The sequence below is a fragment of the Phragmites australis genome, chromosome 16, assembly GCF_958298935.1.
Source record: "Phragmites australis chromosome 16, lpPhrAust1.1, whole genome shotgun sequence".
NCBI classification, from domain to species: Eukaryota; Viridiplantae; Streptophyta; class Magnoliopsida; order Poales; family Poaceae; genus Phragmites; species Phragmites australis.
In genome coordinates this window covers 19491874-19514939 of record NC_084936.1, presented here as the reverse complement: position 1 = coordinate 19514939, position 23066 = coordinate 19491874, and the positions used below count along the sequence as shown (strand labels likewise).

General features: G+C 45.9%; 1 protein-coding gene across 2 annotated transcripts; it reads left to right on the top strand.

Annotated features, from left to right (window-relative positions):
- The first annotated feature begins 3079 nt into the window (after positions 1–3079).
- Positions 3080–6398, top strand: LOC133896209 (uncharacterized). Of its 2 annotated transcripts, none has more exons than XM_062336765.1 (9): positions 3080–3220; positions 3318–3450; positions 3555–3675; positions 3782–3837; positions 3916–3963; positions 4052–4149; positions 4796–4865; positions 4934–5044; positions 6007–6398. In XM_062336765.1, exons 2-9 carry the CDS (start codon positions 3361–3363, stop codon positions 6055–6057), a joined length of 645 nt encoding a protein of 214 aa, XP_062192749.1. In that variant the 5' UTR covers positions 3080–3220; positions 3318–3360; the 3' UTR covers positions 6058–6398. The 2 variants fall into 2 exon arrangements, with proteins under 2 accessions (XP_062192749.1, XP_062192751.1); XM_062336767.1 differs by having other exon boundaries at positions 3121–3220; positions 3313–3450.
- Positions 6399–23066: the final 16668 nt, after the last annotated feature.

Here is a 23066-nt window from a genome sequence, read left to right as displayed (position 1 = left end):
TGAGATGGCTCCAACGTTGCAGGACGTAGCCTACCTGTTAGGCTTACCTTGCGTTGGAGCTACTGTTGGACTCATCGACGTGGATGCAGACTAGATGAACATCATGCACCAGCGGTTCGCCCCTGTTCAGGGGACGGATGATGCACCCGCCTACGTGACTGAGTTCCTGTCGGATCTGCGAGGGCACATGAAGAAGTGGATCCTCCAGTTCCAGGTACGTTGAAATTTACCTTCCCATTTACTTTACGATTTCAAAGAAATTTTACTCATCATCATTTGCATTACTTCTAGACTACATATATCCACCCGGACGCTGGCTTGTACTCAGTCTCGAGGCACTTAGAGGCCTACCTGCTTTGGTTGTTCGGCTGGGTTATGTTCACCAGTGGCCAAGGCCACTTAGTGTCGAGGACCCTTTTTCAATACGTGAGGTGGATCGCAGATGCAGAGCCCGATGATGTCCCCGAGTTGAGCTAGGCCTCCGCTGTCCTTGCGGCGATGTATCGGACCTTGTGCGATGCATGCACGAAGAAGGAGCCACTACTCACATTTTCTGGGTGCCCAGTACGAGCGGTTCATGATTGGCCGACCTGTTATGGACCAGTCTCCGTACCTTGAGGAATGGTACGGCAAATCCGAGGAGGACGGGCCCACCATGGGCTCATTGTAGTGTCGACGTTGGGTACGTATGAATTATAGGTATGTTTCACTTGCCACATGTTTTAATTCTGGTATCTTACTATTTTTCTCCATAGTCGCACTGGGCGCACGAGCAGGCCCACAACGCGTATGAGCTTTTTAGGTCGCAGTTTGACCGTCTGCGTCCAAACGACATGATCTAGACCCCCTACAGCCACTTGTTCATACAAGCCGTGCGCCTATCAGTCTGTATCCGTTGTGCAGCCGCGACAAGGAGTACTAGCTTACGAAGGAGTCGCTCATGTTTGACATCTACGTCAATGAGTACTCACCCCACCGCGTGATGAGGCAGTTCGGACACTTCCGAGCTTTCCCCCTTATCAATGTTCGCACAGTTCCGGGCCACGTTCACAGGTAACTAAAATAAAATGTATAATCCATAGCATTCGTCTCATTTACAGTCTATCTAACATGGTTGACTTGCAGGTATACACGAAAGGGCCAGCCGGGTGGTAACCTTTGGGAAGATCGCTTGGTGCCATACGTCTCGACGTGGGCCCATGCCCTTGAGGATATCATCGAGGAGTCTCGTCCTTTCATCGAGCCGAGCTTCGAGGAATACTTATGGTGGTACGTCCCGTGTACACATACACGGGTCACCTACACCCCCATATACTGTTCGGCATCACGTCGCGTCGACTATAGAGGCCTACCCGGGTCATTGGGATGAGGACGCTGCATTAGAGGTATGTGTAATTAACGTCTCATTTATTTATCATATAATCCCATAAGAACCACTATAAATTGAAATTCTCATTTCATATTTGTTTCAACAGGCCGATATCATTTACGATATCCATAGGGATGCAACTGGAACCATGGACTGCCTCAGGCAAGGGATGCAGCTTAGTGCGGCGGATGTAGCAGAATTTGTCAAGCAGGTTTTCGACAAGACCGTGCAGGTTTCTTCCTTACCCATCTCAACTGCATTATTTTTCTCAGCTCCACCAAGCCCACCCAAGAAATATTGGAGGGATTTTCATTCCCTAGGAGGTCGAACCGTCGATGTGTTTCTGTGACGACCTTTGTAGGCTTCGTGAGTCTTAGGACATCTTCTACACCTATGGCCTACGCTTCTTCATATGTGCTAACTACCAATACGACAAGCCTCAATATGGACCGTATGAGTATCCACCTGTATAGCGGCATAGATCAGTCATGTGACACTTTCCACATCTTGTTTCATACGATTTCACGCACTGTTTTTCTAATCTTACATCTTGTTTTATTTGTCTAGTCTCCTCCACCCATCAGTACTTCATTGAATGGTTCGACATGGAGCAAAATGAAGACCAGAAGCGGTGGATCGATATAAGCATGCGGTGGAGGAGGGAAGCGTATACATGCTAGGAGTATGAGCAACAGCAGGAGAAAAACTACGGCTGAAACGGCAGGAGGAGGAGCACATGAGGAAGGTAGCGCATGACCATACCGTGACTCAAGTACGCGAAGCAGAGATGGCAAGGAAGCAGGAGAGGGCCCGTCACGCTAAGATGGGTGGACCCGATGCTTTGAGAAAAGGCAAATATCTTAGGTGCACTCAGTAGAGAGCATCTATTATAACCCGGCATATTTTCACTCCCTAAGGCATGTTAGGATTAGCAGCGGCACGCTATTATGTTGATCTTTAGGTGTACCATAAATGCCTCTGTTTGTTGTCATCGTGTCTTTATGGTTAGGGTCCCATGTAATGTTTGTCACTGTATGTTTCATGTAATATTTATCACCGTATGTACCTTCCGTGCCGAGTAATATACTAATAGTGCATCACAACTACAATTGTTCACAAAATTAGAGTTTATATTGTCCAAATATTACGTCACTAAAAAATTACCTATACAATTTTACATCAAATAAATGAACAAATATTGATAAATTTATATCGATCCAAAATTTCAAAAAAGTAACTACTCCGTGATACCGTTTTGACCACTTTTTGACCATTTCAATCCAAAATTTCTAAAATATCAACAACTAACATTTTCACCGAATGAATGTGTACTATTTGTCGAATTGACGTATACAAAAGTTAAATTAAAAAAATATATTTTCAAATAGTGGGGCTCATCGCCCCCTGAGAGAGTGGCAAGGGCGCTAATCGCCCTCTTAGAGGGCGGGCGAGGGGGAGGGCACTACCCGCCTTCTGAGAGGGCGATAAGGGGGATGAGCGCAGGGAGGGCTCTATCTGTCATCTGAGAGGATGGTAGAGGGTGATGATAAAATTATTTATTTAAATATTAGATATAAAAAATATAAAAATAAAAAACTCGTAAGATAACAGGCGGAAGGAGAGACGGGCTGCTGGAGGAGGTTGAGGAGGCTGTATGATAACGGGCCTTGCTCGTAAAGGGCCAGGGCCCAAAATCTCCGTCGCCAACCATCAAAACGAACGCCACCGCCAAACCCTAACCCGCCGCGACGGCTCCTCTTCCTCCGCTCCCTCCCTCCCTCCCGCCCGCCGCCTCTCCTCCAAACTCCGACGCCTCCTTCGCACCTCCGCGGCGCTTGACGCCGTATCCAGGTAAGGGAAGCCCCCCTAAACCGTCGGTCGGTCCACCGTGTTCCGTTTCTTCTCGACGTTTCCTCGCTTTGGTTGTGATTTCTCTCTCTCAGCGCAGGATTACCCGAGTAGATAGATAAAAGTGAAGTGGTTTCGGCGCGATGGGGATGAGGGAGAAGAAGCGGAACCAGAGGCGCGTGCTCGCGCGGCGCACTGCGGCACCACGCCCCGGGGAGGGCAAGGACTTCCTGGTGCGTGGCTCTCTACTCCACTCTGCCTGATTTTGGTGTTTGCCGTGAGAGTAAAGTGCCCAGCTAATCCTGGTGTTTCTGTGTTGCGTTGCGGTTCGGTGCAGCCGCTTGAAGGAGGGCCGGGGAAGAGGATCCGGAAGGAGCAGCCCGAGGAGCCGGAGAACACCGCTACCGTCCTCTACATCGGGCACATCCCCCACGGCTTCTACGAGGAACAGATGCAAGGTGGGTTTATGTGTGACGATGATGCGTCTATGAAATCTAGAAAAATGAGTGTAGGGGATGCAGGGAGTGATGCTAATGTTTTTCGCTGTTGTTGCTTTACGTGCAGGATTCTTTCAGCAGTTTGGGACTGTTAAGAGGCTTAGGATTGCCCGGAACCGCAAGGTATCATGTATTACTGTATGACATGATTTATGTGCATTATTTGTAAACCACTAACTTGCGGTTTGGTGATACTTTTAGACAGGAAAGTCCAAGCATTATGCATTCATCGAGTTTGAGAACCCTGATGTAAGTGCTTGCTTTGAGATATCTGTGCTGTGGAATGTCCGTTATTTGCTGGCTGCTTACAATTTGGGCATGGGCTTTGGTATATCAGGTGGCGAAAGTTGTGGCTGATGAGATAAACAACTACCTCTTGTTTGAGCACACTTTGCAGATTGCACTTGTTCCTCCGGAGAAAGTTCATCCAAAATTGTAAGCCTCCCAGCCATGCTGCCTATTGGATTTATACTGGAAGTAACATCATCCAAGTAGTTTGGATTCTAATAAGCACATATGCATCTGATGTGTTAAAAAATGAAAGTCTGTGAATAGAAATGCATCTATTCACTAAAAGTGACTGGTAGCTCTATAATAAGCACATATGCGTCTTGTATATATGCTGAATTTGTGGGCCAATCAATAGGTTCTCGTTAATTATTTTTGTTTTCCTTTGTATATATGCTGAATTAGTGCACCAATCAATGAGGCACTGGAGTTTTAAGGATTTGATGATGTATTTGTATTGGAGGGCTTGATGTGTTTGTGTCCATGGAACTGTAACCTTACAAGTCAAACCACAAAACAAAACTTGAGCAGAAAGTTGTCGTGCTTAGGACATATTCTCTGACTTAAAAAACAATTTTAGCAATAATGTTAAGAAACAGTGTTCTTGTATCATTGTTCTTTTATGTCCTTACTTGACATGGAACTTAGCTCTTAAGCAGTAATGGGTACAGTGTATCTATATATGCTGTGTTGATGTAGCTGTGCGTAGTTGCTGTTTCTTGCTTCTTGATTATAACGGGAATGGAATTCTTGTCCTGTGCAATTCCCATATCTTATTATCAATTTTGTACAGATGGAAAGGGGTGCGACGTGGATTTATTCCAATCGATCGGGTAGCAATTGAACGGAAGAGACACAACAAGGTAATGCATTGGTAACTACAGTTGTAGCAGGGAATGTGCACTGTACTAAATAGCTGTGTCGGTAGCAGGATAAAACTATAGAGGAGCACAGAAAGATGGTTGAAGGAATTGTAAAACGAGATGAGAAGCGTCGCAAAAGAATCAAGGCTGCTGGTATTGATTATGAGTGTCCAGCCCTTGTAAGTAACCTTCACTTGCTGTTCATATATTTAATGGCATCTCTTGATCAGATGTACGAATCTGGTGCCTTTTGTTTTGCTGAATAATTTTTTAAAATCACAGATAAGCATGGCTTGTTTTGCTTCTGGATATGATAATCATGTTATTATCTGCTAAACTTTTTTTAAAATTTCATACCAATGGTAGATATAGGTTTTTGGGTAATCTGGAAGTAGAATAACTCAATTGTTAGTAACAGTTGCTTTCCACGAAATGGCTGAATGGGATTGTAACTTCATAATGGATCCCTGTCCCTGAGAAGATGAAGTGACTTTGGCACATTGGTTCTGACTTCTGAATGATTATACTGTTTTTTGCTGATCACAAATCTGGAATGAAAACAAGGCACATGAGTTCCACATCATCACATTATTTCCTTGCTGTCCAATACCAATCCGATAACACAAATTCACCAAAAAGAAGCATTCAGTTACAATGAGAAATATTGACAGTCATATATCACGAACTTACTACACAATTGTGAGGCACAAAAAGGCTATAAACACAATTATATTTGTCACCTATTGATGTTCTCAGCTAATTTTCTCATATAAATTGCAAATAGAATATAGGATCACCACATCAACTCACAAGCTCAATTCTGGTGTTCGTCTTTTCTTCAAGAGTTTGTTGACTTCACTCTTTAAAACAATGACAGTGTGATCGGTGATCCATCTATTGTATGGTCGTTCTGTCTGGGTGCCAATGTTCCCATTATTTTAGATTTAATCGTAGAATGCTCACCTTTGGTACACTTATTGTCAAATGCCATTTCTGGATGACGCAAAAAACAGATTGGCCACCTTTTGTCTTCCTGCTGTTTCATTTGAGCAACTCTATGCTTTTTTTCCCTTCTATAGTTTGATGGGACATGATAATTACCCCTGGATGCTAATCAGCTAGTATATTCTTGATTGTACAGGTCGGGTGCATTCAGCCTTCTGCCAAGAAGATCAAGTTTGATGAGGATTAGTGTTTTTTTTTAAATATGAGAGGCAGGTGGATCCTCTGCAGTGGGAGTGACCAGACGGTTGAGTTGGATGACTATCTTATTTTAGCGCTAAGGGGATGGCAATTGGCACCTTCGGTTTTGCTGCGTCTTTAATCAGTGTTACTCCGATGTTGCAAGTATGAAAGTGGAATGATACCAACGCTTATTTTCCATGTATCCTACCCAATTTGCCCCTGAAGGGTGTTGTAAGTTTCACAGAATTGCTGTGTTCCTACCGGAAGAATCAGTATCTTTGGTTTTGGGATTCAAAACCCTAGTATTTAGTGTTAAGTGTGAACTAAATCATAAATTTCCTAGAGCAATCCCCTTTTTCCAAACAGAACTTTAGTTGTGATTAATAAAACTAGGCGGAGTGATGCGTTTACGTCGTGTCTGTTTTTTATTGCACAGAGTATGAAAATAAGATTAAAAAATTAGATTCATTATTTTTGGACATCTTAATATTTATTTGTAAATTTATCAAAATTTAACATATTTATTTAATTATAGCGAAAATAATGGTATTTTTATGTATGCACATAATTTTAACATGTCTGTAGACGATTAGACGACAGTAAAACGAATTTAACTAAATTTGTTTTATATTTTTGTTGAGTTTTAGATATTTTTCTGTGTATTTTAATTATTTTAGCTGATTTATTAATATAACTATTATTTTTTGCTATTTTTTGAAATTTCAGAAAAATATGCATATATATATATATATATATATATATAAATAAATGGATACATATATGTATGTGTATGTATATATCTATATATATATATACTGACACATACGTGTGACCTATATAAATATCTATTACAGTAACTAAACCTTAGAATTGCTTAGATTTTTATCTCTTTAATATATGTAATAGATTTAGTAGAGCAATTCCTCTCTTCCAAACATGCCTTTAGTTGTGATTTGATCATCGATATCGTGTGCCGTGAGGATATAAGTAAGTCTTAAGCAATAAGACAAACAGTACTTTAGCAAGGAGAAAAAAAGGGATTATTAGTGCCCTCCTGCGTCCAAATCTCCCGATAGCTTTTGCAGTGCTCGCGTGTTTGTAGATGTTATTTTTGCCTGTTTCAGCTGACATTGTATACAGATACTAACATTTACGCCTGCATTGTTGCGGAAGCTAAAAAAGCTTGTATTTGCAAAGAAGTTACAAAATGGATGAAGTTCATTGGGAATTTGAAATCAAGTTATTGTACACTAATCAAATAAGGATTATAAAGAAGCACACGATGTAGTCTGGCATTGCTTAATTTTATTGATCATTGTAAGTGCAACTTGAGAACCCATTCTCTTTTTATACTAGTGGAGATTGGCGCGCCCCGGCGTGCCGGCAGTAAAGAATGGCGATGGTAAAAAGAGTAGGTCGAACATGGTATAATTGTTGTTGTTTTTTCAGGTTTATTTGTACTGTTCCCTGCTTATTGAGGATGTAAATGTTGAAAAGTAGAAAAGGAGATAGCACGTAGGTATTGATAGGTATAAATAATGCAAGAGGGGACGGCAAGATATATTAGGGGAAAGATAACTTGTACAACCACAGGTTAAGGCAACTATTTACATTGAGATGTCATTATAAAGTGCTGGTCTGAGTTCAGGGAATTAAAGATGTATAGAATAGCAAAGAGGCTTCATATGTATATGATAGGAAGTGGTTTGGCCAGGGACACGGTGAAGCTATTATTCGATAGCTGCGCTGAATGGGCAGATACCATGCTCATGGAAGGTGTGTGCTGCTTGTTGAAGAGACCCGCATATTTGTGCCATGACTGATTCCATATGCTTGATAACAGACAGGACGCCTGGTTGTGAAGTTATTTCAGAATTGCAGTTCAGCTCGCAGAAGAAATTAGAATCGAATAGATCACAAGCCGTTGCAATCTCATTCATGGCAGTGTTCCAATTTTTAGAGATAATTCCCAATTGCTTTCGTCTGCTTCTGTGTTTCTTTTAATGAAGACCTATGCTCATCTAATGCATTTTCCTTGGCAGGGTAGTTGAAATCTCAGAGTTGTATGTGTGTTTCCGATTCCATATATGCAATCGCTTGGAGAGCAGCCACTTCTTCAGCGGCGTGTTTTGAAGCTGGTGGGAAACCACAGATTTTTTGTCGTGGCCCATCATGGATGAATAAATTGATATTGGGATAAAATTGGATGCAGCTGCCATATTCATCCCCATATGTTTCGATGCGAGTGTATGTTGGCATGGGAAGCTGAAGTGCTATCAGCATCTCAGTGAGCATAAACTTTGGAGAGAGAGTGACGACGGGCATGCGATGGAGCTCTGCAGGAACATGCAGGGTTTATATATTTAGTCATGGTGCAGAGCATGTAAGCTAAAAAGAAGTGAAGGGAAATGGTACAGTGAAGGTTTTTATAGGAAGCAGGTAAAACACACGAAGAGACGAAACAAACCAGGCGTTTGGAAAGCAACAGAGTTATTGCCTGAAGATAAACATCTATAGAGATTGAAGTATTGTTGCTCGAACTGTTTGATCTTTGCAAGTGAGGCGCGAGAGGAATTTTGTACAGTTCGTGCGAGTTGCTTAATATGAGAAAGCATAGTGCAGATTTCACCTGAGTAAGGGCCGGTAGGGTCCGAAGAGAAATAGGATAACAAGGTATCTTCCACATTGCTTGACGATGCATATAACTGGATAGTCATTTTCTCCCAAGCATTAAGTAATGTTTGAATTCATTCGCCATGGTAAGCTGCTGAGCCAAAATTCGTGTGATGATCTGCCTGAGCTTGGTAAGTAAGAGGTAGCTATAGTCACGTACTTGAAGTTTTGTTGTCTGTTGCAGGAAAAGTAGTGTATGGTATGCAGCGTCTTTCTCTGCACCCAGTAGAGTGTTGCTAAGCCTTCCCATTATACAATAGGCGGCGGTTTGATCTTGGGTTAGTGCGGGAGGCAAAGACAGATGCACAAATGTTTGGTGGTGTCCGTCTGCTACCACTGCATGAGCGTATACTGCCTGCGGTAAGCCTAAATGCCTGAGTACCTCACGTAAGATGAGAACCGGTGATAGTTCAGCTGTCTCCATGGCTGCAGAAGACAAAGTTGTTAGGAAAGCAAAAGGTGAATTTTTTGTTGGGGTATTTAAAATTTGTATACAATCAAACATGTGGATTTAGTGCCAACAATAGCCATTGGTGTACCATTGTGATTAAACGGGAGACCACATTTTGTGCTTGTACAAAGGCAGTGAAGATATAAACCAAGGATATGATATGGTAGGTATTTAATCTAAGAAAGCAGGATGTGAGATAATGTTTCCCTAGACGATGTTAGAAACCAGTTGGATAAAACGAATGTAATGAAAAGTGAATAAAAGAAGTCGGTTTGATAACAGAAGATTGTAAGTCCTGTGGCGTTGGCGCTAGTGGATTGGAGGCGGGGAAGAAGAAATGAAGAGTAGATAGAGAAAGCAGGAGGACTAACCACAGCGGTTGATGTTAGAATGTGAACCAAATTCGTTTGATTGCGTCGGCCCTCAACTAGGTCAGGGAGCAAGGAGGAGGAATAAAAGAGGAGGCAGCGAGGTGGTTTGACAACAAAGGAGGTATTGGGCTCTCCAAGAAGGTACGAGGAGGATTCCTGCCGGTGAAAGGAGAAGATATTTTGTGTAAACAGTAGGCCAGTGTGGTTTCAGCTGGACAGGGGGCGTTTTTTTCACCGCCGTTTTGGTATTGATGAGGGCGGCGACATAAATGGAACGGCCTGTTAGATGGAGCGGTGAGAAAAAAAGGATAAAACATGAGGATGGGCTGCACGTATTGTATTTTTCAGGTGAAAGGAGAAGATATTTTGTGTAAACAGTAGGCCAGTGTGGTTTCAGCCGGACAGGGGGCGTTTTTTTCACCGCCGTTTTGGTATTGATGAGGGCGGCGACATAAATGGAACGGCTTGTTAGATGGAGCGGTGAGAAAAAAAGGATAAAACATGAGGATGGGCTGCACGTATTGTATTTTTCAGGGGCCTAATAAGAACGTTAGTATATTTTTAGAATTTATACGGATTGGGAAGGCAAAGGAGGAGATAAAATAGGAAGTTGCGGATATTATTAAGTGAAAGGGGTCTAATAAGAACGTTAGTATATTTTTACATAAAATAGGAAGTTGTGGAGTGAGGCGTGGGTTTGTGTAATGGTTCTCTTCTTTTTTGTCTTTTATTTGTTTAAAATAAATTAAGAGCGTACGGGGTAATGTTAGCTGTAGACATGATGAAAGGTAAGACGAAATGTGCGCAACTGAAAAGAAGTGTGGGCAGGTTGATGGAATTAGAGACGGGTGATCTCTAGCTTGGACTATTGTGTGGATTAGGGGAGTGAAGTTATATGTACGTTAGAATATCGTATATGTGTATAAGCAGCAAATAGCAGTAAGAATGGACGGTCTAGTTTTTACTGGTACCACAGATAGTTGAATGAGACATAATCACTTCATAGTGGGCGAAGGCTCCATCGTTTACCATACAGAGGTATACAACGGACTGCTCTGCTAGAGGATATGCTGTTTGTATTGCAGATATATATGTGGGATATTTACGGTGAAGGTTCTAGATACGGTGTGGCAAAATGAATAAAGAGAACCACATACCTGTAAAACTGCAGCTGTATAGGAATGCTGGTTGAGTTGGCACACGGGGTGATGGTGGAAGACAAATTCAGTGCTGCCTGTTGAGATGAAGGCATCGTACTGCAGGTCAGCATTAATGTATAAGCACAGATCAATAGCGTGTAAAAAAGAGAAACAGAAGGGAAGAAAGTAATTTATACGACGGTGGCAAAAGAGTTGAGGACGTACACACGCAAAGCCAACGCGGGAGGCTGAGACATGAGGGTAAGGTTTTACGAGGATTATCAGCGTCTTAACAGCACGGTGAACACAAGTCGAACGACCATCTTGTGTGTGGTTTATTTTTTTCGTTTTTTTGGCGTTGGACATGCAAAAACAAAAGGCGTCGCAGTAACGCAAGAACATACAACAAAAGGATTAATAGGAACCTGAGAAGGTATTTACAGAAGTGGTTGCTCGAAAGGTAGACCTTACACTTAGCCTGGAGCCGTATGATGCAGGTTTAGAACAGCGTGAGGAAGAGCTGTATTACATAGGCGAGAGGCCACAGAGTGGGGAGTCTAAGGACTACGGCGATCATATATGTACAGATGAGATTGATATTTACAGCAAAATGAGAGAGGAGACCACTAACTTCGTACCTACAACCAGAATGCAACCAAGTTAGATGTCTGTCCTGTGCACTGTTAGGCTATGCAAATTAATACAAGGAAATGCAGGACCAGCGCTTGGTAAACTATAAATAATAATAGAGAATGAATAAGGAAGAGAAGAAGAAATTAAGAAAGAGGAAGTACGGGGAGCAGTAAAAGGACGATGAATAACAACGGCAAAGAGGTTGTAAGGAAGAGTACCTGCCATCAGCTATTTTGTTGAGGAATGGAAAGAAGGCTCATTGGGCTGAGGTATGTCCACGGGGGGAACATTAGAACTACTGTCAACATCAGGATGAAGTGGAGACCTATGGATAAAGGAAGTGTAAATGTAACGGCAAAGATAATCAAAGAGCAGCGGAAACAATGCGTAGTTTGACGGTCCTTCTGATTGTTGGAATGGTAGTTTGACGGCTGTAGGCACAGTGAATGCGCTTTACCTCATATGAGTGCTGTGGTTTTTTGAAACACTTGCTGGTTACATTAACTGTCAGGTGGTATTTTTGGGAAACCAACGACGCGATTTCGCTTGGAATAGCATCAGCGGCACGATAAGACCTCATTAATAGCTTGACATCTTTACAAACAAAGCGGCGTCCCATATCAGCGAAAAACACAAACTCTGCTTCATCCATGCCATCGGTCACCATCAAACATATCTTGTACCTGTAATCATAGTATACCGCCAGTTAATGTAGGAACAAAGTGAGTTACCTAATTACAATACGGGAGTCTGTAGGAAGTACATATATGGATAGCAAGGGATCCTTACTTGAACTTGGAGCCTGTACATTTGCAGTGTGGGCATTTATATCCAACTCCATCAGGAAGTGTAGTTTTGCTGCAGCGATTGCACGATGGGAAACACCAGGGCACAAGTGGATCGATCCGTGAAATAGTCACGGTGCATCGGAAGCCTTCAGGCTGCAATAAGGAACATGTTAGTAGAGCCTGCTGCAAGAAATGCTGGATAGGGTACCACATAAACAATTGAAATAGGAATTGCAAAGGATACTTAACTGGAAAGTCGTATGGACTAATACTAAACATTTCCTCTAAAGTTCTGTGCTGTGGCTCAGGGTTGGCAACTTGAGGAACAGGGGTCTGGTCATCTGTTGGAATGCGCTGTACAGGTTCAAAGTTGCCATGTAGGCTATTGGAGGGGGGGGGGGGGGACGGGGAGGGGGAGGGAGGAGGAGAGAGGCCGTTAATTAATGGAAATCTAGGACAACCAAAGCAGGGCCAACAGGATATAAAGCATAATGAAACAGAATAGGTAAGAATATGGTAGGGAAAAAGAACCTGTGCAGGACATCGTGCGTCTCAGGGACATCAGGGTTGATATACCACCGACAAGTTGTATTTCCACTGAGGGAATGTTCACCTGAAAAGGAAAGGACAGGAACCAAGGGAACTCTAAAAAAAAAGGGAATATAAACAAGCTGTAGGGACGAAGCAATATCGAGTTGTGTAGGATTACACCTTTATAAGATTTCATAAGCGTTCCAACGAAGATAGCAACGACTGGCTCTTTTTGTCCAATGGCATACACCTCATCAGCATCAAATTCAGAAGCTCTCTCACCCAAAAGATGAAGTTTGATCTGATAGTTGCTAAAATGGAACGGAAAAAATCAGAACAAATAAAAAAAGAGGAATATCAAAGGCTTTCCCAGCACGTCTAAGAATGAAGGGTGCAACCAAAATCAGTATGGGCATTATGTTGTACCTGTTGTCTCTAAGTGTGATAGCCCTTCGAGTTGTAGACCTGCTGTGACTGCTGAGCTGCACTAGGGTTGCATCAGCCACCTCTATGATTAGGCCAATGACATCTATAACACAGGTGGAAGCGGCCAATGAGATAGTAACATAATGGTAGGTAATTAACGTTGACGAAAACGATAAGGAAAGAAGTTTTCATACAGGGACGCACCAACGAAGTGCTTTGTTTCACCAACAAGCGCAGGCAGATCAGGGGATTTCGTCAGCCTGTAGGTGTACAGTGGGATGGTAGGTTCGTAGGCGCTGGCCTCTTCAATCAAAGTATGACAGGTCATCTCAATCATGAACTCCGAGTCAACAGCCCTGTAAGAAGGCTTTGACTTGAGGACCCTGAACCTCTTCAGCGTGTATACCTTCCCTTCACTAAGCAAAGGCTTTTTATCCTTGATATTATCTAAACCAATCTCAGCATACATGACAGTTCCCTAGAATACATGAAGGGCACATCATGAAATAGCAAAGGGAGAATAACAAATGGGAAATGTGAAATGTATTGATGATAGGAAAACAGAGTAACTGTGCGGTACCTCATCATCCAGCAGGACAAGGTCAATATGTTGTATATCGCCATCATCAACTCCTCCACGATAATCCCACATTCTTGACACTCTCGTACAGACAACCCAGTGTCTACTCTGCGGGTGGATATCTTTGAGCATAGACACCGCTGACATCTGTTCATGCAAGGACAACAGTAAAACTGAATAGGCAGCACAGGATGACCAGCACCATGCGCTGCCATAGGCAAATCAAGGCAACAAAAAACGCACAAAGACACAAGCAAGAGAATGAGAGATGGCTATGAAAAAAACTGAAGCAGACGTGGTCTACAGGACAATGCAGGGAGCCAGTATTGACAGGTAAAGAACAAATCCAGATTTACTACAGGCGAAGGTGATAGGTATCCTATATATGTTGCAATCGTATATATTATGTGAATGAGGGACAAACTATCGTAAAGAAGAGAAAACTTCAGTGTAGACTATGTTTTTGGTCCTAGAGCCACATGAACCATCTTCGTTTTCAATGAGGATGACGGCCTTTTTTTGACGTCACTCTAGACACAGCTACATACAGCTGGCCATGTGCGAAAACAGGACTCTTTAAGTAGACACCAACATTATCTAGCGATTGACCTTGGCTTTTGTTTATAGTCATACCATAGCACACTTTAACAGGGAACTGGCGGCGTTGCAAAGTGAATGGCATTTTGTTTTTCTGTGATGATAGCACAATTCTAGGGATATAAACAGGACACCCTATATTTTTCCCTGTCATGATAATTGCTTCTATCACTAGGGCAGCGAGATTAGTAACGAGAAGACATGTTCCATTACATAGTCCTTCTGTCTGGCTCAAATTACGCAAAAGCATAATGGGAACTCCCTTCTTTAGAATAAGGCGGTGTTGTGGGAAATTGTTTAAGGTAATTGAGTTAAGGAATTCGAGGGGATATAGCAAATCTGCATCCCCAACTGTGTCCGTTGACTTATAGATCATATCACAGCTTAGATATTCTTTCTCATCACCTGGGACAAGCGGTAACACATATGAGCTAATTTCATCTGCAATTTCATTCGTTGGCGCCAATATAGCGTGCTTACATAAATAAGGCACATCGGAAAATTTGGATTTGAAATCTGGGTAAACAGCAGAAACAATGGAAGCAAGTTTGTCACCATTAGTATGAATAAGCAAATCAACAGGGATATCTATCCATACTGGTTCAATACCAACACCGCGGACTGCAATAGGAAGGACCCCCTCACCAAGGTCAAGCACCCATTTGCTAAATGCAGCGATGTCAGCCTGGACTTCACGACTAAGGTCAGGGGATAACAATCTCATATTAGTTTTCAATGTTATGATCCTAACATAACGCCACAGTGGGGAATTAGTAATCGAAGCATTAACTATCTCTGATCTAGTGCCTCCCTCTATAACAGGAAGGATTTGTCTTAAATCGCTGCCAAGCACGACAACTTTACTACCGAACACAACGTTCTTTGCATCAATGCTCTCAACAGCCATGATATCCCAGAAGGTCCTATCCAATGCTTCAAAGCATTTTCTATGAGTCATAAGAGCCTCATCCCATATCACTAAGGATGCTTTGATAATGAGCTCGGCAAGCATGGTGCCTCCCTTAACATCGCAAATAGTAGTAGAGTCAATACTAAGTGGTATTTTAAAACGGAAGTGAGCAGTTCTACCACCCGGCAGAAGGAGAGCAGCGACACCAGAAGATGCAACGGTGAGTACTATTTTTGACTGCGCTCTTAAAGAAGACACTATTGCATTCCACAGGAAAGTTTTTCCGGTGCCACCAAAACCAGAAACGAAGAAAAACCCGGGCCTCATGTCAGAGACACAAGCAACAATCTGCGTAAAAGCTTCTAGCTGCTCAGGGTTTAAACGGCTACGTAACGTCACAGCTTCGGCCTTTAACTCAACCAAATCATACGACATTTCATCATCCACTAATCTATTTGTATAAAAGGCCGCATCTCTATCACTCTTAGCAGGAAGGTTGTAATCTTTTATATTTACACCGTGCTTGCTAAGCAATAGGGAAATTTCATCAAGCACCATATTTTTTAATTCATCTAAAGGAAGAACAAAATTTTGGTTACGAGCCGCTTGTTTCATACAGCGTTGAGGGTCGTCCGCCAAGTAGAACCAGATTTGCTCAAAAAAGAGAATTCATCTCTAACATCACAAAATAGGAGCATAGTGACAAAAAGTTGCCTAAGCTGACTTGAGGAACCCCATGCAGCAGCCTCTGTAAAAGTAGAAAGCCATTCATTGTCATCACCTAGAAGACCTCGCGCTGCACATGCTTCCTTGAACGTGCTATAAACTATCCCTTTATAAGTTCTAAGATCTTCGTAGCTCTTTGCGCCTTTCGCAATCATCAACAGCATCCTTAAGAAATAACGCTCGCCGACACTCGGGTGGACAAAATACAATCGGCCTATCTTAAAACCATGAGCTCTCTCATTCCATATTCTAGCTGTGTCATCCCAAGTAAATTTAGTAGGGAATTCACAGTAGGTCAAGCTATTTCCCTGTGGGTACCTCTGATTAGCAAGGAACCACTGAGTTAGCATACTTTGTTTAAGGCATTCATTCGCAACAACGGTAGCCAAGTTGTCTGTTTCTCTGTAAGTGATATAATTTTCATTAGGCAAATGAACTGGCAGCCTTTCAACAGGTGGAACATGCGCATGTATATCATAAGCAAGCACGCGCCAACAAGCATCCTTCTCACAAATATACCGGCAATCTAAATACTCTTTGACCTCATCAATGGTTTTTATTGTGGGATCCAACGGGGTGTCCTGACCTTTTCTTATTCATTCAAGATAAACCTTTGCACAACCAGGGCCCTTTGTCACATACTTGAACAAATATTTTAAAATGTGTGTTTTATTACAAAATTCAACATTTATATGAGCCTGGAATTTCTTCAGCAGAGCCATATTATAAGGGACTATGCATTGGTTATCTAAATCAACTCTTGCTTTTTTAACATACCTTCCATTCTGAGGACATTTATACAAAGCGAATCCTTGATCATCGATTCTTGTTTCATTAGCAAATTATTTTGGATAGCTCTTAGAGCAGACGCCGTTCTTCATGCAAGAACAATGTGGGTTATCTGCCCCACAAGGGCCATGAACCATGTGCTCCGTAACAAGGGCATAGCCAAGAGGATCAATCTCTGGGACTGGGATTTCAGCACTAATAAACAAATCTATGAGGTCCGGTGTAGGCACCAATGTGTCGAGGCAAAGCCATATGAGGACATGCGCATGCGGCAAGCCACGCTTCTGGAACTCAACAACATGTAGCACTAGCGAAACAGGACAAAGGAAATCTATGAGGCAACGAAATAAGAAAAAGAGCTAGCAACAGGAACCTAACGAAGCTGCATAAAGAGAGAAGGGGGAATACCAGGTAACACACCTGCGTTAATAGGTCCAAAGGCCATGCCGTCTTTAATGTCCCTTAGAAGGTCCTGTAATTTCATATGGTAGACCCTAACAACAAGATCTGCCCTATCTGTATACGTTTGGCCACATTCAAGTCTAAGAGCTTCAACAATTTCAGGCCACTTTGGATTGGACGTGAAAGTCAAGAAAATGTCAGTAGGGCCATAGATTCTAGCTATCGCAACTGCATCATGGAAGTTTTGTAGCATGTATCGTCTGCCACCAGTGTGGCTCGCAGGGAGATATGTATGCTTACCAACAGCATCACCATCTATACAGCCATTCGCAACGGTGTCTACTATTCCTTGGAAATGCTCTACTCTAAGCTTAGGTTGATTATCAACGATCCACTGTAACCTACTTTCGTCGATACAGGCTTGAGCATCGACTTTGGCCTGTGAAGAGAGTCTACCATAGCATAGGTACGGATTTGGCTGGCCTCTTCTGTAGTGGAACCAATATCGATAGTAATCCTGCATGGTCATTTTATTTCGACCATTTGGATTCGTCAGGTGAGCACCAACATAGGGAATTCCAACTTGGAAACCACGCTCACCATAAGGAAACAGGAGCGGGTACTGCAAGGCCATAAGCGCAGGATGCAGCGCAGATATCTACCGAAGGGTGTCATCAAAACAATGTACTACAATATCACGCTTGTAGGTTTCAAGAGAAAAATCACCAACAACTAACAAAGCTAGTTCGTCAGACGTCGATAAATTATACTGAATAGGATCGCCCTCACGAGCACCAATAATTCTAATACCCACATTTTCCCCACCACATTCCTGCAAGCGGGCCCTTGCCATTCTAAATGTCTTAGCTAAAGGATTATGGGCATCTAACATCTGTAGCAGGCCCTCAATTATATCCCTATCTAAGTCGGCTTCCAACCTGTCTGATGCATCTAACACATGAATTCGATTAGATACTTTATTCTCAGTGTCATAGATATACAGCTCAACGAATTGCAGAGGATCACCCGATGGCGGCAGCAAAGAACCAATACGATGATGGACCTGGCCATTGATATGGAAAAAGTATGGACCTCCACTCTTATTTATACCATGGTCTATCCTAGCACCCATGGAAGTGAAAGCGAACAAACAGTTGTACTGGTGGATATGTTTGAGGAACTTCTTACATCGAGTACTTCCATCAAATTTTATAAGTTCTCGAAGGAATAAGGATGGTTCTTTAAACGGCGGTATACAAACTTTGCCACCTTTGCAGCACAAATTATATGCTGGCGCTGCAGCTCTAGGAGAGGTGGATCCTTGCACCCGCTATTGATACCAGAACAGCGCATGGCAATGGTGACATTCAAAATCAGGTGGCCCATAGTATGACCTTCCCCAATAAGACTCTGACAGGGAACAAACCAGAGAGGGCAATAGAATCAGGCGCAAGCATAGGACATTAACCATGGAGAGGAATACGCAGGTAGAGCTATCCATGTACCTCTAAGGTAATCAATATACTGCTGCGTGAAGTTTGCATACACATTAGTAACAACACATCCTTCGCTTGGACCTATGGGATAGCAGAGAAAGCAAAAGGATCAAGCACCATCCAACTATAGAACTAAGGACCACATGGCATCGATCACGCAGCGAAAGTACCTGGCACCCCGAACCGCCTGTTCCTAAATAACCTATGACGCTTACGACGATTCTCTGTGGCCACGACCGATGGTACACACGGCAAAACAACCTCTCCTATGTGCGGGGGTAAAAGGCACAAGAATATAGGAATCATGATATGAACACATGAGGATCAAAATGAGCAGACATACTTGATCTCTTACACAAACATCGAGGCATGACATCCGGCGATATTTTCTGGAGGTCATAAGCAAATATGCAATGAATGGAACGCAAGAAAAGCATAGCATGATAAAGAGACAAGGAAGGATGAATAGGGGTAAATTAACAAACAACCATACCATCCTATATAATGGGATATAAAGGAATGCTAATAGCATGGAATGCTGCCTGCTCATAAGGGGCCATGCAAGTGATACGAGGACAGCTCCAAAAGAACACATGCCGACGAACAGCGTCCGCATGCAAGGGGGGAAATTCTACCTCTATGCCAGCTAGTACAGTTCCATCGTCAGCGACCTCACACAGGTAAGCAATAGACACCGAGACACACCGGCTAACTACAGCTTGTAACAGAGAAACATAAGACGCACTCACGACAAACATGCTAGACAAAAAATTAAACTGGGAGGCAGACCGCGGGGAAAAACCATGGGGAAAAAACAATAGCCAACAAAAAAGTAGGCAAAGCGGGGGAAAAAACCAGGAACGCAAAAACGACGACGTCAGTTAGCCGCACAACAAGCACCAAGTATAACAAACAAGAACAAATCAGTAAGTACGCAACAGGGGAACAAATGTGTACGGAGGCTCACCTTGGCGACAACAGCTTCAACTGTAGGCAAAATCCCACAAGCCAATATGGAAAGCAGGCCTTCCAGAAAGCACCAGGTAGAAGAGCCGCTGTCGGTGTATCAGGAACCGGGGGTCCCTGAGGTCCGAGGCCAGGCCAGCCGTCTACCACGTGTCACCATCCCGCGAGGTCCCTCCCGCTGGATGAGGAAAATCTAAGTTCCGGGAGAAGGTGCTCGGGGCCACAGCCTCTGGTCCCCGAGCACCCCAGTTCCCCAATGACCCACAGAGTCCAAGTACCGGGAAGAAAGTGCTCGGGGAGGTGCCCGGTCACCCCTAAGCACCCTAGTCCCCCGACGATCAGAAGAGCTAAGTCCCGGGAGAGAGCGCTCGGGGGGCTGCGTGCGGCAGCCCCCGAGCGCCCGGTTCCCCGAGGGTCAGTGCAAAAGTGCTCGGGAGAGAGTGCTCGGGGTTGCACGTGGCAGCCCGCGAGCACTCGGTTCCCCAAAGGTTCATGCGAGAGTTCTTGGGAGAGGGTGCTCGGGGAGGTGAACGGTACCCCCGAGCACTCGGTGCCCCGACGACCCAGAAAGGCCCCCGAGGGGCCCACCGATGAGGTGTCAACCAATCAGAGGTCCGAGGCCGCATTTAATGGGCGTGCGCGGCCTGACATCCCCAACTGCTCCCGCCGCAGTGTCAGTCCCTGCCAAGCTTTGGCAGAGAGGCGTGGGGCCATTAATTGCACGGGCCCCGTCCCGTATCATCCGGTGTGTCTCGGGATAACATCGTCAGGATCAAGGCGTTCCGCCTGCCGCCCTGCCATGGCAGAGGAACAAGACAGGGCGGGCACGCCGGGTGCCTCTGTGGCTACCTGGTGGGCCCTCTCAACGGCGCCCGTCGCTAGGGCGTCCACAGTGACGAGAGACCGGACGCGCGCCGTGTTTTTCCACCGCCCCAGTCACTTCGCCCAGAGGAAATGATGACGCCTTTCTCAGTCGTGGCGTCTTGGAACTTGTACCCCTTCCTTCCCATTCGGGGTATGTCGTGGCCGGCGAGTGCATAAAAGAGTCGGCACACCGGAGGAACAAAAAAAAAGGCAGACGAAGAAGACAAGCCCAAGCAGTCGACCGTGCCACACTCAGACAAAAACATTGCAAGCAAGCCTGAGCAGAGCTCCTGCCGAAGAACAAGGAGCCTCAAGCTCTTAATTAGACACTATATTCTTGTAACCAGATATATCCTTGAGGGATCCCCCTTAGGATAAGTTATTGCATCCATACAGGAGTAGGGTATTACGCCCCCGTGCGGCCCGAACCTGTCTAAACTCCGGTGCATTTACTTCCCTTTGCACTAGGTCGATCATCCCCCACCACCGGCCGTTGCATTTACTTCCACTTCCATTTATTTCTCCGACGAACTTATTCAGGATCATCCCCCCGGCCGAATCTCTAAAAAGGGGTCTCTCGGGATCCCTGCGACATGAGTTAATCCTCCGATAGCTGGCGCGCCAGGTAGCGGGGAACATCCCTGAATCTGTTCGTTTGTTTTCTTCCGCAGGAAAAATGGCCGGTGGACACCGTCTCCAGCGTTCCGGCTCCACTTCCAGTGAGGAAATGCTGTCCGACGTCCAGGAGGCCCCAGTCGCTGCTGCGTTTCAACAGCAGCCACTATCTGCACGCGCGGCTTTCCCCTCCCAAGGGGACCAGGGTGCTGGGCCCAGCAGGGCCGCCGCCGGTGCACCGTCCGACCCCCAGCAGGTGGTCGAAACGCCGGCCGCCAGGTCCGCCTCTGGGCAGCGCCGGGTGCCTCTGCGGCGTAGGCTCGCCTTCGGCGAGGCTGGCCCCGGAAGTGCGCTACTTGCGGCGCACGCTCTCCTCAGGCATCCGCCTGTCCAGGCAACGCCGAACACTCCGGAAGGCCGGTGGATCCTGGACGTCGTCGCCCTGGTCGGCACTGCTCGCCGCCAGGTGCTGGCCGGTAGTTCTCGGGCCACCACCCAGCGTGGCGCTGCCAGAATTGGCTCATCAACGGGCAACGTTCGCGCGGGCCGGGGGGCCTCCAGGCGGAGCGCCACCCCCCTGGCCGCGTCCGAAGCCCAGGACCTCCGCTCGCGTCTCAACGAGCGGAGGGTTTATGAAGATGCGCGCGTCACTCTCGAGCGCCAGCGGGAGACCCGGCAGGAGGCCGAGGCAGAGGATCAGGCTTCCTCTTTCCCGGCCCACGATCGCCAGGAATCCCCGGCTCGCCGGCATTCGCCACCAAGGACTACCGCCCGCGCCACGGGGTACGGCACCGATTGCCGTGCCTTTACCACTGAGCTCCGTCGGGTCAAATGGCCCTCCAAGTTCCGCCCTGAGCTGCCGGAGAAGTATGACGGGTCCATCGACCCCGTCGAGTTCCTCCAGATCTACACTACGGCCGTCCAAGCGGCTAGGGGTAGTGAAAAGGTGATGGCAAATTAATTCCATGTTGCCTTGAGGGGCTCTGCCCGTTCTTGGCTCATGAACTTACCCCCAGGGTCTATTAGCTCCTGGGATGACCTCTGCCACCAGTTTGTGGCTAATTTTCAGGGCACATTCACGTGCCCCGGTTTGGAGTGCGACCTCCACGCCGTCAAGCAACAGGAGGGGGAGACACTGCAGCGCTTTATTCAGCGCTTCAGCCAGGTCCGCAACACCATCCCGCGGGTAGCCCCCCACGCTGTCATCGTTGCCTTCCGGCAGGGCATCCGCGATGAGCGGATGCTCGAAAAGCTAGGTACGCACGAAATCGAAACCACTGCGGAGCTCTTCGTACTGGCCGATAAGTGCACCAAGGCGGCGGAGGCCCGGGCGTGGCATGCTCCATGCCCCACCGCCGACCAGCCAAGTTCTTCCCGTTACGACAGGCGGGAAAAGAAGAAGAGAAGAAAGCGCGAAGCCGCTCCTGTCGAACCGGCCCAGGGCCCCGCCCATAGGCCGGCCCAAGAGCCCGACCGCCGACAAGAACGCCGGGCGGCCGCCGACAGACGGCCCGCGCCCACAAGGGCCCTTGCCAGGGCCCCTCCTCGGGCCCCGGCCCCCGTGAGGGCCCCGGCACCAGCTAGGGCACCAGCTCCCGCAAGAGCCCTGGCACCTGGCCGGGCTCCTACTCCAGCGAGGGTCCCCGCTCCCGCGGGGCCCGAGCCAGGCAAATGGTGCCCCATACACCAGACCAGATGGCACGATCTCACCGAGTGTCGTACGGTCTAAGGTCTCGTCGAGCAACGCCAGAGGGAGAGCGACGAGTCTCGCGGGGGAGGCGATGCTGAGGCCGCCCCCGGTAACACCGAGCTCGACTTCCAGGAGCGCGAGCATACCGTCGCCTTCATCGACGGAGGTGCCTACACGCCTTCCTCGCGATGTGGCATCAAGGTCATGCGGCGCGAGGTGTGCTCGGCAACCCCGAGCGAGGAAGCCGCTAGGCCCCTAAGGTGGTCGAACGCCCCGATCATGTTCAGCATGGCCGACCACCCCGCGAGTACTGCAGCCATGGGGCGATTGCCCCTGGTAGTGTCCCCCACCATCTGCAATGTCAAGGTC

Bases quoted from the DNA above. Each gene is read 5' to 3' on its own strand.
- LOC133896209 (XM_062336765.1), top strand. From the start codon at position 3,361: ATGGGGATGAGGGAGAAGAAGCGGAACCAGAGGCGCGTGCTCGCGCGG. The intron at 4,150-4,795 runs GTAAGCCTCCCA...AATTTTGTACAG, and splicing joins GAGAAAGTTCATCCAAAATT to ATGGAAAGGGGTGCGACGTG. The intron at 4,866-4,933 runs GTAATGCATTGG...TGTCGGTAGCAG, and splicing joins AACGGAAGAGACACAACAAG to GATAAAACTATAGAGGAGCA.